The sequence below is a fragment of the Protopterus annectens genome, chromosome 1.part0, assembly GCF_019279795.1.
Source record: "Protopterus annectens isolate FY-2018-M chromosome 1.part0, PAN1.0, whole genome shotgun sequence".
In the NCBI taxonomy this organism is placed as follows: Eukaryota; Metazoa; Chordata; order Ceratodontiformes; family Protopteridae; genus Protopterus; species Protopterus annectens.
Genome location: NC_056725.1, coordinates 1,146,270,137 through 1,146,289,798, shown reverse-complemented (window position 1 = coordinate 1,146,289,798; position 19,662 = coordinate 1,146,270,137). Strand labels below are relative to the sequence as shown.

Genomic DNA, 19,662 nt, shown 5'->3' with positions numbered 1-19,662 from the left:
TAAAACATATTTCAACATTTTGGGACTGCAATGATATATAGATCTTAAAATAACACTGAGGGGATTACAGTTTATAAAAAGCCCCAGTTTGCCTTTTGATAAGTTGCCCCATAGAGAAAGCAGTTCAGGGAAGGTTAGGTTAATGCTTCACACAAATGTGTGGCAGAATGGCTGCATATCCTTCTGGAGAGGGATTAGGTGAAGCATAGGAAACTGAAGCAAGAACTGGCCACTTTATCCCACACTATCAGTACCTCTCTGGGGGCACAGAACAATACCAATTTATTGGAGAAAATCAATAAAAAATTGTCCACTTTAGAAGCAGACTTAATTGAATATAAAAAGAATAAACTGTCGAGAGACATCAACGACTATGAATGGGGACATGCATTTGTGCCCCAGTCCAATCGGAAACCCAGAAATCAACAACGTCATCGCTTAAGTTTCAAAAGGGCTTCCCCTGCTTCTCTTGTGTCATCGGAGGGGAACCAGTGACTGGGGAATGGACGAGAATGAGGAATTTCCAAACCTACTGCAACGCCCGGAAGATCATAAACGTGCTTTTCAGAGCCAAGGGGAGCAGAATCAATTCCAACAAGGTCGGAAAAGGGGTAGAAACAGCTGATATAATGAACAGGACACGTACAAAGGCCAAAGAAGTGACTTCAAACAAGGACAAAGTAATGGATAACAATACAATAAAAGATCTAAATGGTAGGGATAACAGGGTATGTACTGAACCTAATTTAGTGTTTAATCTATCAAACTGTAACTTAACAGAGGAACAAACAGCAGTTTTGAAATGTGGACTTAAATTTGTGCCCACTATTATGCCCAGGGCTCTTGTTATGAAACAAAAAATGTTCAGATTTGTTCACAAATTACATTTAAGGAATTATTTTGCCATGCAAACAACTAATATTAATGTGGTAACTGATGATATAGCTTTAACAATAAGCGAGTCTGAAGATAGCTTTTATTCACGTTGTGAGGAGGTGAAAGAAATGTTGGTTAATGAAGATGAAATTGAAAGCACTGATTTAAATGCATATTTTAAGACAAGCTGCGGTGGTACAGCGGTAGCGTTGTTGCCTCACAGGAAGAGGTTCTCTTGTTTGATTCACAGCTGGAGTGCCTTCTGTGTGGAGTCTGCATGTCCTCCCCGCCGTCGAGTGGCCACCGAAAGACATGCGTGAATGGGCGTGCCTTCGCTGAAGGTTGGGCGTCGGGCTGGCAACTCGGCACCATAAAAAATATACTGCCAATCATTAGCAGACCAAAGTTCCACTATGGCGACCCCCAACCTGGAAAAAGCCAAAAAGGCAAACATTTTAAGATTGATGTATCTGCTATCCCTGTATTAAATAACTTTATCCCACCGTTTGATAATGCACACACAGCACATTTTAGTTCTTTGATAGGTTTTGGGGGTGAGAACATCTTTGAGGATATTTTAAAAAATAAAAAGGATATAAGTTGCAATTTAACATTCAGAGAATGGCAGGCTTTAAAAGAATTACAAAGTAGGAAAGATTTAATAATAAAACCTGCCGATAAAGGTAATACGATAGTAGTGATGAATGTAATGCAGTACAATAGAATGTGCATGGACCACTTAGAAAATGAGGATGTGGATAAAAAATGTGATAGAAAAATTTGTGAACAAGCTTTATTAAACATTGAAGTGATGTTGGATAAAAATGTGAGGTTAGGATATTTTAGTGAAAATGAGACAGTCTGTTTAACAGAAACAGTGAAAAGGCTGTTTTTTTCTGTCTGCCAATAATAGAAAGGCAGGCCTATAATTTCGCAACAAATACAACAAAGAACAAAGACCAGGAGTCCACTGAATAAAATGTATTCCTCTCTGATGTCTCAGCATACACTGCCTTCTTGGAGTACACAATTACTTCACATCAAACACTTGCCTTATATACATTACTAAATAAGCCATTAAACAATAAAGTCATCTATTAATATCATGGAATACTTAAGACACTTCCATTAAAGCAATACATGCCAATTAAAATCAACATTCATACCCTTAGGAAACAAAGTATCAAACTTTGATATATACACTGCTTCTTTATAAAGAAGTTTATTCTTGCTGATACCCTTACCCAAAAAAAAAAACAAAATCTATTTTTTTCCAAAATAGTGGCTTGTAGACCACAAACAGAACTGCCATGTGCTTCTAAAAAATGTTGTGCCACTGAACTTTGTTCCTTCTTATTTAATATATCACGAACATGTTCTAGTAATCTTACTTTAAAAGCCCTCTTGGACTCCCCCACACAGAACTTATTACAAGGACATCTGAGGGCATAAGTAGTGCCCTCAGTGTCACATCAATAATTTCCACAAACTTCAAATTTTCAACCATTTAAAAGTCCAAAATAAGATACAATGAATTTAAATGCCTTGCATTTGCCACATCCTACTGTCCATCTAATTCTAGATGATTCATATAAGACCTCTTTAGGTCTACAAAACCTAGATTTCACCAAAAAATCTCTTAACATTACGGCCCACTCTATAAGAAGCAACACGTTTCTTAGGCATCCATGAACTTCCAGCTTTTAAATTAGATAACTGCCACTGTGTTTGTACGATCTCATGAAGCCTATTATTTAATCCAGTATGTGTGGTCACAAAATACAAATCACATTCAGATTCAGTATTATTTATTCTGGGAACAACCTTCCATTTTCTGTTATTATTCCCTATATATTCTTTATTAAATCTAAACCATGCCTTAGCAATTAGATCTTCACCATAACTCACTTTTTAAATGTATCAAAAACAACCTATCTCTCTTAAAAAATTTGTTCATCACTGCATAGTCTATAAAGACGTATGCATTCACCATAAGGTAAAGCTTCAGTCATATGCCCAGGATGGCAACTTGTTGCTTTCAGATAATAAATATCCCCTTGAAATTTCCTATGCACTCAGATGTCCTTGTTCTGTGTGGGGGAGTCCAAGAGGGCTTTTTAAGTAAGACTGTTAGAACATGTTTGTGATATATTAAATAAGAAGAAACAGAGTTCAGTGACACATTTTTTAGAAGCACATGGCAGTTCTGTTTGTGGTCTGCAAGCCACTATTTTGGAAAAAAATAGATTTTGTTTTCTTGTGTGAGGGTATCAGCAAGAATAAAATTCTTTATAAAGAAGCAGTGTATATATATTAAAGTTTGATACTTTGTTTCCTAAGGGTATGAATATTGATTTTGATTGGCATGTATTGCTTTAATGGAAGTGCCTTTTAAGTATTCCATGATATTAATTGATGACTTTGTTGTTTAATAGCTTATTTAGTAATGTAGATTTGATGTGAAGTGATTGTGTACTCCAAGAAGGCAGTGTATGCCGAGATGTCAGAGAGGAATAAATTTTATTCATTGGGCTCCTGGTCTTTGTTGTTCTTTGTATTTGCTGCTTTTTTTGCTTTGCTGTTGTATTTTGAGGCCTATAATTTCACCCTGCAAGTATTTTCTACACAATATTGGTTTGGTGTTACATAAAGTATTATTACCATATGTACAAACGACACCTGCATATGTACAAGATAGTTTAGATTTTTTGCGAAAAATTTCTCCACTTGTATGGAATGAGAATAAATATTGGTTAGTTCTTGACTTGAAAAGTTTATATACATCAATTAGACATAAGGATGGGTTAGAAGCCTTCAGATATTTTCTGGGTGACGCTCCTTTTTCTAATCTTATTATTGAAATGGTAGATTTTTGTTTAAAAATTATTTTATTTAGCCAAATGTACAGACAAAAACAGGGCATGGCCATGGGGGCAGCTTTTGCCCTATGTATGCCAACCTGTTTGTTCTTTTATGAAATCACTTTTTTATGAAAAAATATGTTCATTTTTATTTTCGATATATAGATGATTTTATTTTTGTATGTGAAGGTGGTTGGACAGACGTAGAGAATTTTATATTTGATTTGCATAAAAATTAATTTTGTCTGTCTTTTGACGGCCTACGAAAAGGTACAAAAGTTATTTATTTAGATTTAGTTTTAGAAGGAAAGGAGATTGGAAGTATTACAACAAGTAAATTTGAAGATAAGTCAATACCTTTATGACACCAGTTGTCATCCCCCATGTGTTGAAGGCTTTACCATATGGGGAGTTAAGGATAGCTAAATTGTGTAATGATGAAGACTTAGTGTCATAGGAAATGCGAAAAACAATAAAGATGTTTTTGAGTAGAGGGTATGATTTAAGCTCCATACAGGAAGCCCAAGATAAAATACTAAATGGGAAGGGGGCAGACAAGGGAAAGGAAAAAAGAAGCACGAGACATGGGAGATATGAGCATAATAATGAGAAGAACCACTACATGATGAACCCAATATATTATGTATCTGTCTACAATGTCAGTAGTAAAGCAACTGTGGATTTGATTAAACATTACTGGAAGTATTTAGTGCAGGATACATTTTTGGATACTATTTTATCAAGACAACCATTTTTTCATATAATAGAGGTAAAAATATAAAAGACATGGTGGTCCGTGGCACCTTTAGTATGCCAACCATGGACATTGGAAGACCCTTATCAGCTAGGGGAACTTTTAGATGTGACAAATATAGCATATGTGCACATATAGTTGATACATTTCACAGTATTAACAACGTGAAATGTTTCATCTGGGAGAACATTTTCCTGTGAAAGTAAAGGAGTAATATACGTCTTAAAATGTCCATGTCATTTGTATTACATAGGGGAGACCAAGATAAAGTTTTGCGTTAGATTTATGGAGCATTTGAGAGAGATAAAAAATCAAAGGGAAGATAAAATAATATCCTCACATTTTAAAACTTATCACAATAGTGATTTTGATTTGTTGAATGGCACCATTTTGGAACAAATTGTATGTATAGAAGTTGCTAAATATATTAAAACAAAAATTAATATGCAAAGAAAGTATGTATATTTTAAAATATAAAACTTTAGTTCCTAAAGGCTTGAATAATGAGCTAAACTGGAAATGTTTGCTTTAAATTGGAAATTGTTTTAATTGATTAACTTAATTAATTGAGTGTAATTTAAAATTTGGTTTACAAGGTAAGGTTTTTCACTGTTTTATTCCTTGAAGGTGGTTACACCGAGGCGCTAGAATAAAGTGAACCTGTTTCATTACATGTTTATTTTGTGCTATTGAAGTAGTAGTACTACATCCATTCGGATCCTAGTTGTTGAGCTATTTTGCTGCCAGTTTCATGTTTATATCTTCTCTTTGTCTGTTCTGAGGATGACCATTTTCCTGTCCACTTCTCCTGATTTACAAGTATGTATACTGTAACTTGAAATGTTTTAACCTCTTCTGCCTTTTGACTGATTCCTTTGTTGCTCATTAGTGTGCTGGTTTAGATAAAAATGCCCACATCCACAGAAACCTATATAGTACTATGTATAAAGTTGCCAGATTGTTCAAAAATGTTTTTATTCATTTGCACTTTGTCGATGAGGTTAGCTCTGAGGGGTATTTTCCATTTGGGGGGGGGGGTCACTGAGAAGGCATCCCAACAACACAGAAATTAATTCACAGTGTAATACAACAGACTGATGAATACAGTACTGAGTGGATAAAACTGCTTGAAACAACAGTAGTAGTAATGAGCTAGAACACACTTTAGAAGCAAGTACAACTGTTTAATTTCCTACACAGTTAATTTACTGAATGAAGATAATGTGACTTGTTTTTCTAATAAAATAATGTTTAGTGATTTAAATTCATTGGAGGTAATAGGATAATGAGTTAAAATTATGTTGGTATCATTCTGTATATAAACATGTTAGTAGCTATGTCATATTGAATTGTGTTGCTTGTAGACTTAAGAGTTCTGAATATTAACTATTGATTGGCTGCCTTGGAAGCATAAAGCTAGTGTGTGTTTAGGTAATTTCACACCTGGGGCACAAAGATGAATTCAGGAGTACTGATTTTTAAGGTTTGTTAGAATTCTGAAAAGTAATGTAGATGTTTCATGTGTATTAGTTGATTGATCTGATTTTTTGCCAGGGAGTAGCAAGGGACTCGTCATCAGTATCGGAGTGAGATTTATGCACTTTGAGTACACACAGATTGGAAGGTTGAGATTTATGCATTGAGTCTATGTAGACTGCAGGGTCTAAGATTTCCTCAAGGCTTTTGTCAGATTATTAAGTCTGCAACTTAAAACTAGGTTGCACATATTTACACAAGGTTACATCCAACTTTGAACTAGGAAAAGGAGGAATTATACTAAGCTTTAACGAGCTACGAATAACCAGCTCAGTGGTAGAAAAAGAAATAAAACCCTGACTGCTTCAAATATGATTAGGTTCATTTAGTGGCTTGGGATCTGAAGGGACTGTCCAGGGAATTTGAAAGAGCAGTTGATGCAGGCTTTACCCATCCTGGATGAGGGGATGGCATCTCAGTCTTTTGCACAGCAGCATGCACCAAGCATAGGCTGGTTGGACCAGAGTTGTGACCAGGGATGTTTTTCCATGAAATAGTGTATTTAATTTGGCCTTCTGTAGACACTAGAACAGCTGAATTGGTTACTTCTGGTGCCAGTTTCTCAGCCAAGACTCTTTTTACAAGCTCGAGCTCCCATAAATCCCTGCTGCAAGAAGAGACTCCAGATGTCATTGCCACAGTTGCAGCTTCAACCTTTTCTATGTGAACTTAAGCATTCAGGAGATTTTGTTCTTGAATTTCAACGATATAAGTAGTGATTTATACATACACACATTAAATCAAGAAAACAATTTGTCTGCTTCGGTTAGTGCTTTTCTCTAGCTCTTGATAAGCTTCTTTGGTTCCTTTTTCCCCTCTCCTTGATTGTCCCCACTTATTCCCTTCCTGTCCCTAGTCATACCGAAGTCTGACATAAAACTATATATATATATATATATATATATATATATATATATATATATATATATATATATATATATGTGTGTGTATATATATATATATATATATATATATATATATATATATGTATATACACATATATATTATTTTTTTTAATCAGTAGGGAGCACTGCTAAATCTCATTTGTCCTTTTCACCAGGTATTTCCTGCTGGTGATGGACTTTGGTTTGTTGAGCATTCCAGCCAGGATGGATGGAGAAGGAATCCAAGTCAGGATTTAAAATGTAAGCAATCTGGCCATAAAACTTCACCCAACAGGACCTTCATGATGTGTGTGGCTTGTTTTGGTATGAGACATTTAGATGGCAACTGTTACTTCTTCTTCTTTCGACTTTTTCCCGGTTAGGGGTCACCACAGTGCATCACCTGTCCACTCAGAATTGCAGTGGAGTTTTATGGTGTCGAGTTGCCAGCCCGGCGCCCAAATTTCCACAGAAGGCACACACACGCACACACGCACTCAAGCCTAGGGACAATTTAGTGTCCAATCCACCTACAAACATGTCTTTGGGATGTGGAAGGAAACCGGAGGAAACTCACGCGACCACAGGGAGGACATGCAGACTCCACACAGAAGGCACCCCAGCCGAGGATTAAACCTGAGAACCACTCGCTATGAGGCTGCAACGTTAACTGCTGCACCACCACGGCTGCCCCCAGATAGCAACTGTTACAATTATAAGAATTCCAGTTTACACATGCTGCTGGATAGGAGAAGCATACTTGTGCTAAAAGGATTGCTACATTCCAAGTCTACAACTTTTGAAAGGGCGACCTCAGAAGCTAAGATTAGCAATTCATCCAAGTTATCTATAGTGGCGAAAAGAAAATCATGGGGCTCATGAACCTTGTGGTTGAAAAAGAGGTCTCCAGCCAAAGTTCCCAGGCTTGCTTCTCCATGTTGACCGGGAATTTCTTCTATTACAGCTCCCATCCAGTTTGATTCTTCTCCATGGCAGGAGTCATCTGGCCCAACTAACTTGCCACCATGAAGGTTGGGATGTTTCTCTTTAGTAAAGGAGCTATTAATGTTTCTTCCCTCAATACCTGCTTTAGCCTCCTCCCTCATATCGTATAGGTCCTCCAGGAGCCTCACCCTCTTGGACTGGGATCACATGATGTTGGCCTTTCTGAGGCCCACCTTCAGTATGGCATCATCTCATCCCACCTCTATTTCCTGGGTGGACAAAGACAAACCTCTCCTTCTTTGTGTTCCGTTTCTTCCGCGGTCCTCATTTCAGTACAGACAACATTGGAACAGGCCATTTTACCTGTGATTGCTCCTTCAGTATCATCTGTGCTGATGTCCTCAGCGTTGGTGATTGGGTTAGCACCAACCTTGGTGTTGCCATCCAGGGCTAAGGGGCTTTGAGTTGACAACTCAGTACAAACTCTTTCTCCAGTACTGCAGGGCCTTCAGTGCTGAAATCTTCAGAAACCACTTTGTCTCCAAAATGCTGTGGGCCACTGGTCAAATCCAGTGTTGCAGAGGTGATGTCACACCATACATTCGGCATCTGACATTTCAGGCCTGGATGTTTCTACTGACTTGTTAGTGCAGAGGAGATGGCTGTAAAGTTCTTCACAAGGGTAGAGGCAGCTCCAGTTGGTCCTGTGCTGAGAGTCTGTTGATGCTGGCCACTTCAACTATTATCAATGGACAGAAAACTTCATAAGTCTATGTTGCAGAAGTATGGAGTGCCTTCTTCCCAGGAAAGTTCTTGACTATCCTCCCATTCCAACCAGGAAGAGCCAGTGTAAGAGGAAACAACTAAACTCCCCATTGGAGTCCCACACGTCCGATACAGGTCTTGACAAAGGAGAGGTTTCACTTAAATTCCATCCAAAGGACACCACCTTTGGAAAATTTCTGGAGATGATGGAGCATGGGGATCCTGGCCGACTGAATTCACATTTCCAGAGGAAGAGATCTTTCTGGAGACTAATATGTCCTCTCCCTCAGTGGCCTCAGTCATGACACCTCCTGGCAAGTTGGTTGATGTGTGCAACAAATTTTCAAAGAAGCCTGATGTAGCCAAGCCTATACCCCACAAACCTGTTAGAGTGCTGCAAAAAATGTACACCGTTTATAGATGTCTGCAAAAGGAAAGATTTGATTTACTATTTTTTGTATTCTCACTCTGACCTGAAGGTAATTCACTATTGTTCAGTGTATTACAACAAAACATGGACTGTTTTCAGCTGCTCTTCCTGTACAAGATTTTTTTTTACTTAAAAAAATCCTACAATGCTGGCATTTAATTCAGTTTTGAGGAAAGTATTACTTCAGTATAATTGTGCACTACTGCTGTAGTCTAACCATAATATTAGTTATAATGCTATTGCTTAGTACAGCAGGTGTTTTAATGACATTACTGTTATATGCTGCCCTTGAAGATGTTAAGATTTGCACTGAGTATGATGAGGATGGACAGGATTAGGAATAAGTATATTAGGGGGTCAGCCCAGGTTGGAAGGTTTGGAGATAAAGCCAGAGAGGCAAGATTACATTGGTTTGGACATGTGCTGTGGGGGGATGCAGAGTACATCGAGAAGAAGATGCTAAGGATGAAGCTGCCAGGTAACAGGAAAAGAGAAAGGCCTAAGATAAGGTTTATGGATGTTGTGAGAGAGGACATGCAGGTGGTTGGTGTGACAGAGCAAGATGCAGAGGACAGGAAGAAATGGAAACAGTTGATTTGCTGTGGTGACCCCTGATGGGAGCAGCCGAAAGAAGACGACGACTGTTCTATGCTGCCTGGATGTTTTAATGACATTACTGTTATATGCTGCCTGCTTGCTTATTTCATTCTAACAGCGGAAGCACTGCTTTATGCAGTATATATTAAAACACAGTATTGAAATATTTTGCTCTGACATCACTTTTCTGTGCAACAGGCATCGTGGTGAGCATACTGCTGTATTACAATACTCATTTGCTCAGTGCAAACTAACAGTAGCGCTGCCTTACACAGTACCTATTAAAGCACAATCTAAAGCAAGACTTGTACAACTTCAAGAAATGTGCAAAACCAACATCTGGCATTGGAGCTGTAATTGCATGTAATCATGATAGTAAAAGTATGCACCATTTTATATGTTATACGAAACCAAGATTTGATGCCGTGCTACAGCATAAAACAGGTCTTTCCATTGCATCTTAACATTCTGCTCTTCACTATACAGTGAGATTTTTCTTTTTAGTTTATTTTGATTACAAATTAACATAGTGTTTAAAAATAAATCCAGAAAGCTGCTCATTAAATTGTAGTGGTAAATTGAAAAATACATGTGCCTTGTCAGTGACAAAATGACAGCCAGACACTTTTGCTTCATCTTCATAATACAGTACACCTGCTCCTTGTTAATATTAATGCTAAATGAATTTGAACTGTATTGCACCATTTCTTAATGCAGTTCTCAAATTCCATTACAAATCAATTAGCTTTATCAATGCTGATTTGCATACTACCTGCACCACTGGATCAACATGGTGTACTTTTTCTGGAAGTTGATGCACAAACCTTGACACATAAGACAACCACTCACAAGTAACTGCATTCATAAAAGCATGAGCAAACGACCGAAAGCCCAGTTCATTAAAAACATAGGCAGTTAATGTAGTCATTTTGAAGTCAATAGACAGCAGTATAAAGTAAGAAAAATCAAGAAAAAATGGGTAATGCAATATGTGGGTTTCTTTTCTGTACAGTACATGAAATATCTTTATATTGTAGGATTACAGAACTCAATTCATATCTCTTGTCTTTATTGTTCTTCAGAAAAAGTTCCCTAAACCTGCATTGCTGGTTATTTCATGCATTACACATCACTCTTTTGTTGAAGACTAAAAGACTTTTCACAGAGAGTACCCTGAATATATTTTTTCAACTTATAAAGATCTACAGAAGACTGCTTTCTAAAGCAGTAGCAAAGCCAAGCATTTCCTTTCTGTGGCTGATAGTAACTTTTTAACTATCTCAGTACTGGAAGTCTTGTGAATCATGTTTGCCATTTGAGAGTGAGTACAGTTTTACTGTTCTGAAGCAGTACTCTGTTCAAATGATCTTTTAAGGTAAACTTATTCTTGATTGTCTGATTACCAGACATTATTCTTCGTTTTGGCTGCCCAAATCAACAAATGCCTACCTTTTAGAATGTCCATAATTTTGCCTGCATGAAAGTTTTAGGGCTGGAATTATTAATTGAAAATATATTCCAGACATTTATTCATTTGCTTTGTTGAATCAAATTCAAGGTAGCTAGTCCGCAGATCATTTTCAGCTATGACATGGGCCAATGTGACAGTTAAAAATTTCAACAAATTATTAAATTATCTCTAATAAATGTAATTCTGACCAAACACAAAGTTACAAAAATATGCATCTGGAATGTTTCTCCCCGAGCCTCCACTGAAAATTGGCTTTGTTCCAAGTTGTACTTTCCCATTTAGCAAATGTTAAATAAATAAATAAAAGTATACAGACAAAACCGATCAGGTACCTATGGATGTAAAAGTAAAGGAGATAATTATGTTCACAGATTAGCAACAATATCTTATCTTGGTAAAGCAAATGAAACGTACAGTGTTGAAGTATGTGAGAAGTTAAGTGCAAGACATTATAAGGTTTGCCGTATGTGATTGCTGCTGTCTGCTGCTTCAAGTCAGGTTTTTCGTAGGTGTCAAAACAGCAGCAGTTGTATTCATTGCCAAGGGATCTAATTACTTGCTTGTTTAAATATGGTTCCTTTCTGACATTTTCCTCATAGTTTCAGGTAGTGAGTTTCAAGCTGCTGCTGCAGACTTTAAGAAATTCCTGTAAAATATCTACTGTTATGGTAAGTATTCACTTGCTAGTACATTTATCACCTAATTGTAGTATCTTAGTTAAGCATGCCTTTTTTTGTTTTGCTGAGACACTCAAGACTAACTGTACTTCATAGCTAGTTTTAAAATACTCTGTGTCCCCCATCTGAGCAAAATAACAGGCTTAACATTTGTTGAAATCCCCTTTTAACCCAACACCTTTTTACTGGGGGACTTTTACTATCCATCAGTAAACTGGCTGACCTCACAGCCAATGGTCAGCATGCCTAACACTTCCTTGACCTTATAAATGTTAACTCTCTTTTACAAATAGTTAACCTTATAAACGTTAACTCTCTTTTACAAATAGTTAACCATCCTACTAGCAGCCCAATATCCTTGCTCTGGTCCTCACAAATATGGCCACCACTTGCATATCTCCATACATGTTCCCTGTGGTGTTAATTCAAGCCATAAATTAGTGAACTTTTCATTTAAAACCAGTGGTAAATACCTCTGTGTTTAGGCACGGTCTTCTTAAAAGTAAACCACCTTCAGTTACTTGATGACCTAAATAAATTCCACTGTTCTCCTCCTCAGATGGATTCCATTGCTAAAGCTTTTACCTATGCCTCTGATTTCTACTCCCTCTTAAATAGTATTGATAAGGCAGTCCCTATCTGTTCCAAATATAATGAGATAATGTTTGATTATCAGCGCCAAATGTGGCCTATCTGAACCCCTACTTTAACCTTGTAAAACTCTCCACTGTTTACACTTCTAAAGCCTTACGGATTTGGCTTGGTCAAAGGAAGGTCCTGGCTCTTTAACCTTATTCATTTCTTTGAAAAAGTAACCAAAGCAGTGAATAGCAGTTATGTGGTACATACAGCATATCTGGACCTAGCCAAGAACTTTGGCACTATTCCCCATGTAGCTTTAATTGACAGACCTGTAAATCTGAATATAAATCCTTATGTTGTGCAGTGGATAGCTAACCGGTTGTCTGACATGAAGTCACAGGTGCCACTTCTGTAAGCAAAAAAAGTTACCAGTGCTATTCCACTGGGCTCAGTGTTGGACCCTCTCTTACCTGGCATTTGTTTCTTAGACCTTCAGGCCAACATCCCTGGCCTGTGGTTATCCAAAGATTGCAGACAACTGTAAATTGGGTGTTTGATTTTCCACTGACCTACAATTGTTCTTTGGGTTTTGAACATATTACCAATTGGTGCCATGACAGTGGATAAATATTAAATGTGAAAACATAGCATAGTTCATTTTGGTAAACAAAACATTTTCACTATAGATGACACACCCCTCCCAATCAGACACTGTTGTAAGTGATCTAGGCACTTGTTTATACCTTACCATTTAACAATCATGTCTCCACAGTAATTTGAAAAGCCTTGTATCTAGTTCATCTAATTTCCAAGGACATCTCCACCAGATCCAGAGAAGTCTTAATTCCCCTTTACTTGTATTCTGTCAGAACCTTTGGTGGTTATAGTGCACCGCTTGGCATAAATTTATTTAAGCATATAACTCAACTTGAGAGACCTCAGAGATTCATAACTAAAAAGAGCAGTTGCCTCAAAAATCTTAGTTATAACGACAGACTGGCAGCCCTGTCTCTTTACTCTGTGTCTTGTAGACTTCTCTGTATAGATCTGTGTCTAGCTTTTCAAGCTATAAAAGATCTCGCTTTGACCTTCTATTTCTTCACAATACAAATGTTATCTCAAATATCTGGTTAACTGAACTAAACCTTCATCAACAGATAAGACATGTTGGGATGATAGATTCCACATCCCAACATATCCCTCACCTGTGGAACAAACGTCCACTACAAGTCGAACAAAGTTAGCACCCTTGACACCTTCAAGATAAACATAGGTAAATAGATGGACAAGCTTAGAATTCTTCTCTGGTCTATCTTATCTTGCCCTCTTAGAGGCTGGAGGGAACTTTTGAATGTTTTTTGCTATGCTTCTAATGATATGCAGATTGGATTGCCTAGTACTTGACTGAACCTAAGGGTTCCACATATAGTGACTAATTTCTAGTACTGTCTGCTACATTGTTTTTGTTTAGATATCCGTATGAAATTATTTTGACGACATCTGTAAGCAATGCCCAAGAATCTCCCCAATTTAGTAGAGTTTGTGTAATGCTTACAGTTTGGTTACGTCACCACACATGCACACTGTCTGATGTGGAGTTCCAGTAATGAACTTTGGAATCAAGGCCAATAACAATGAGCCATGAATTTCTTGGGCATGGTACAAATAGAATTCTCTAATCCATTGTTGTACAAAGTGTCCCGGTAGCATTGACAAGCTGTGATCACTTTGTGGAGTTGATCTTCTGACTGCAGTGTTCATGTGTTTACATCTGTTTGGTGTGATGTCAGCATTCCTTTCACTGTCCTCCTGACCCTCCAATATATATATATGCTGCTTCAGCTAATGCTGGTTGTAGATTTAACTGATCCTGTCAGTCATGGGCTCCTTCTCGTATCTCTGTCATATACTTCAGCAAATTTGGATGCCAGTGCCTCCTTTTTCCTAGTCTGAGATCCTATCCAGCTATTGCCTTGGTAGTATGAAGAGTTCATTTACATCTGTTTAAGATTCAGGACATTTGTGATCTGTTGGAAAAGGAATTGTGCTGACACTCCTTGGGAATGAGGGCTGTTTTGTACTTGTAGAATGGCAATATGTTGTGTAATAACATACAGAGATTGCTGCATAATATTTCACTTGCAGTACTAGGGTTGTCTGCCCTATAAAAAATTAATAAGTAAATGTAGGTGACAGTGATTATAATCATTTTCTAACTTCTGTAATCACAGCTTCATGCTGTAAAAATCTGATTATGCACAATGAAGGTGCCACAAATTTATGAGGCTAATGTGTAAAACCTAATGAAAAACTAAAAGGATCTGGTGTAGAGAGAGAAGTGCAGTGCTGTGTGCAATTTTTAGTAACTGAGGAACAAAACCTTAGCTTCCAAAAAAAATATTGTTTGTCGAGTACTGTGGTAGCTACAGCAGTGTACTGTTGAGGACAAGCATACATTTTAAATAACAGTCTGTGTGAATGGTCTGATTTTTGTCCTGTTTTTCAGACTTCATTGCTGAGTTAAAAAAAAAAAAACTTTAATGATTTCTGGAACATGGTGACTAATAACATTTTTAATTTCCCTTTTCAGTGTTTCAAGACTTATCTTTGTGAGACATCTGGGTGGTGTTTTAGCAGTGGCCAACATCAGAGGAGGTGGGGAGTATGGAGAGACATGGCACAAAGGTAAGGTGGTACAATCGGGTCTATATTACAACATCGAAATGACTAGCATTCGAATGACTTAAAAATCGAAAATGCAGTACTTCAGAGTCACTTTTGTGGGGAGCTGTGCCCCCGCTAATTATATATACCAGCTCCGAGATCGCACTACAGTGAGGAAAGGGCAAATTTTCCGATCTTCACTGTACCACAATCTAAAAAAAAAACACATTAATGAACTGCATTTCCGATATTAAAGCCATTCCATCTTCAGCCTCTTGGATTTCATAATGGGAACCCGTACAATCACGAGTGCTGCTCTTAGAAATGAAAGTATGACTGGCTTTACTTTTGTTTGTGACTATAAATTATTTCAGTGTTGTACCTTTTATATGTGTTATAATTAACTGTTGTGTGTATTTGTGTGTGCGCACACTGTCCTTTGTAAATGTTTGTATTATGCTGTGACAGACCTGTTAATCTGATGGACAGCATTCAGATAAGCAGTTTTCTTATCTCTCCTTCACTTCGACAAGCATGCCAGCAATCCATGAAGGACGTGAAAGTGTTTTACCAAGATCACAAAGCTGAATAGCATATGCATTATTTTATCATTTGTCTCTTAGAATTTAAATAACCTCTCTCTTCATTAATTAGTGCAGCAGAATGAAAGATCTGCATGCATATATTTTAGCTTTCTGGTTGTCTAGGAGATGTACATCTTGAGGAAATTTGTTGTAAGCTAAAAGACTGCTCTGACGTGATAGTCTTACATTCAGATGTTTGAGATCTTTTCATAGTTGTAGTTTATCATTATTGTATTTCCAGTTATGGTCCAGATAGTTTCCGCTGAGCTCCTGGAATAGATCCTTATCCTACTCCTCAAAGGATCACAGAGCATGTTCCTCTTATATAAATAGGCAAAAGGTTCTCATATAAACTTTCCTGAACTAAGTTCACTGCTGTTCACCCTTCAGTCTCTAGAAAACAATTTGAGACCTTGCGTCCTTCAGCTTCAATAAGACGAAGTTGTGGTGCAGTACTTGGATAGGGCAGCATATGCATGTACCTTCTATGCAGAAAGCTATTGTGAATATGGCAATGATCCATAGACCAAAGTTCTCTCCCCAACAGCCATTCACATCCTGAAGAAACTGAGCATGCTAGTTGGGCTTCTGCAACGATAGCTCCATCTTTATCCTGGTGCCTGAGAAAACATTGATTATTCTGGTTAAAATTATCAGGCAAAGGGGTACTTCATGGAGTGGTCTGTTTTCCATATGAGATTAGAATATCTTTTCTCAGTTCTGCTTAGTTTAGAAGGACAATGGGAAATTGATAGATTGAGTTGGTGTAATGGTTAAGGTGTTCACCTTATAGTTACAAGGTGCAGGGTTTGATTCTCACCTTTAAAGCTCGTTTAAGCCAAGGTCCAGTGAGGTAGGCGACCAGCCAGTACTCTGTCTGCATCTGAGCCATCCAAGGCTTACAACTAAACATAAGACAATTACTGCTTGTATTTCAGCAGTTGCTGAGTATATTTTACTGGCACTTCAGAGTTGTGTACTGGTAGTTGTTGTTTGACTGATTTTATATCATTGCTGGCTGACACCAGAGTTGTGCACTGTTATTTTTGCTTCACTGTATAGTTTTTCAGATCTCTGCTGAAGGTGTTGGTTTTCCCATAACCACCCTCCCTATTCCTGTCTTGTTTAAATTTGGAGGCTTTTGCAGTTGCCTGCCCCCACTGTAGATTTGATCTGGGACACTCCCCCCAGTCCCATCTCTTTACCTCATTCTATCTAATAGACTCCTTCTGCACTTGTTTTTAGTCATTTTTAATTTCATTTCATTTTTTAAACTGTTTGGTCTAACATTGCTACATACTCAAGTGTGCTAGCCTGCACTGCATTTGAATTTTTTTTACTGCTGTTTTAGCTACTTTTCTGTGTATGTATATGTATATATGTGTATATATATATATATATATGTGTGTGTGTATATATATATATATATATATATATATATATATATATATATATATATACCTTTCCTGTAACTAGTGTAGTCCAGATTCAGATTTGCTGTATCCAGGACTGTCTGTAAGCTTTTCAGCACCCCCCCTCCCCCCCCACCCAAGCTTTCTGTGTTGGAGGGAAACGTAGCTTATCAGTGGGAGTGGTAAGCACTAGGTAACCTATCTACTACATAAGGAGTGGTTCTGGTCCAGAAATTGTAGTTATTGGCCGTTTGGCCAGTTTTTCATTTCTCTCAACTTTCTGATTTAAAAGCCCGCATTTGCACTTGTTTCAACCTTTCCTGTAACTAGTTTAATCTAGATACAGATTCTTAGTTTTAGCACTTGAATTTGCTTATTCGTGATCAGCACTTGTTCAGAATGTGTAAGCACTAAATAACCTACTAATTACTACAGCACTCAACCTTCCTCATTACCTAGAGGAAAACAGTTTTGGTACTTACTTTCCTCAGAGAAAAACAGCTCTTGTACTCACTTTCCTCACTTATCTGGAGGAAAATAGTTTTTTATTCAGGCATGTCCAAGGGTCAGCTCCCAGTGTTCTCTCGTGTCTATCTGATGAATTTGGGCATCTTGGGGAAATGTAGAAATTGCCTCATGTACATGGACAACCCTCTCCTCCTACCACCCAACACTACAACTTGTGATAGATGCACTTATCTAAACAAACTGGAGGTAAAGCTCACTCCAATCAAGACTGAACTTGACAGCCAAGAGGAGAAGGTAAACACTTGCACCACACCACACTCATCACATAGTCTAACTAAATCTACACCACCAAAATTCACACATAGTAACACAAAAACATTTGCAGAGGCTCTCAGTAATTTGTCTAAGCAACAGAGACCTCCAAAGCAGAAAGAAAGCAACCTCCATCCCCCAATACAACCCAAATGACACATAGCCCGCAGACTCAGTGTGCCACTCAACCACAACCAATAAGGCAAAACAACGTACCCAACACACTAGTCATAGGTGACTCTATAGTCAGGCACACTGATTTCCCACTCACCAGGCTAAACAAGGAGAAGGTTACTGTCAGCTGCCTGTCGGGTGCCAGGATCCGCCACATAACCCACGCACTCAGGTCATGCCACAACAAGTACAAATATGACTCCGTCATTGTCCATGGTGTGAACGACCTGAGATGTACCTCCCTGGACTACATGAAAAGAGACATGGAAGAGCTCTCCGATCTTGTAGCCCAGGCAGGTATGAACTTAGCCCTGAGTAGTATTCTGCCATCACCCAGAATGATGCCGCAGTACATGGACAAAATGATTGACTTCAACAATTGGCTAAGCTTCTGGTGCCATTCTAAAGGGATCCAGTATCTGTCTGCCTGGGATGACATGACCACGATGCTTTGCCAGAGATGGCCTGCACCTGTCACCCCTGGGATTCTGGATACTGGCTAAGGTTCTTGCCGTCCTTATAGTTCCTTTTTTAGGCAAGGTTCAAATGACAAATTCACCACCGTAACAGGAACAGGCAAGCAAAAACTGAGAGTGATGCTACTCAATGCTAGAAGTCTAAATCTCAAAATGCACTCACTCGGGGCACTCCTTAAAATGGAGAACATTGATATCTGTGCAGTGACTGAGACCTGGTTCAAGGCTCCAGAGAGCACCCCTGCACTACCAGGCTATAACTCATACCACACTTTTTGGCCATGTAACCTGGATTGGAACATCAAAGGTGGGGATGTGTCCATATTCATTAAGGATATCCACACCTCCAGGCTAGTTGCGCAGCATAATGCAACCGAGGTTATCCAAGTGCAACTAACTCTGGACAAAACTGCAATCCAAATTGTAGCTTGATACAGATCACCCACCATGCCTCAGGATTCCCACTCCTGTTTTCCTGATGTACTGGAAAATATTAGGGTTCAACCAAACACCCTAATAATGGGCGATTTCAACTACCCCACCATTAACAGGGGAAACTATTCCTGTACCAACTCCTTCGCTCAACCCTTTCTGGAATTATTAAACTCCAATGTCCTGGATCAGCTTATCCACACCCCACCAGGGGCAACAGTTTCCTAGATCTAGTCATTACCAACATGAATGACTGGTGTTCCACACCTGAAGTCAACACCTCATTGGTCCGATCTGACCTTGAGCTAATTACCCTAGATATCCACATCCTGCCCCCACACCCCATTAAGGAAACCATGGTAAAAAATTTCTCCAAAACCAACTTCATGCTTCTTAAGACAGAAGTGGTGAACTTTGACACTCATGCAGATAGACGATACAGTTACACAATTGCACTTTATAAGCACTTACATGAGTGCATGGATCATGCTATCCCATACAGACCCAATATGCTATCCACCAAAAAAAGTAAGCCAATCTGGTGATCCCCTGCCATAAACAAACTGTACAACAGAAGGAAGAAACTGTTGCAAAAGAGAGTAAAATCCCATGAGTGGAGGGGGCTCCCTTGTCAGCCTCAGTAAGAAGCTGAGATCCCTGATAAAATCCTCCAAAGCTAGTTACTAAAAAATCGTCACTGATTCTAAAGACAACCACAAAGCATTCTATAGCTATGTCAAGAATCTCAATGACAACACTCAG

The 19,662-nt window shown here is 38.3% G+C and overlaps 1 protein-coding gene across 1 annotated transcript in view; it reads left to right on the top strand.

Moving 5' to 3' along the window:
- LOC122800092 (prolyl endopeptidase) overlaps positions 1-19,662 on the top strand; it is a 1,490,953-nt gene that overhangs the window by 1,181,267 nt on the left and 290,024 nt on the right. Inside the window, 1 exon segment of the mRNA XM_044069645.1 lies at positions 14,963-15,063. Coding sequence (XP_043925580.1) covers positions 14,963-15,063 — 101 coding nt within the window.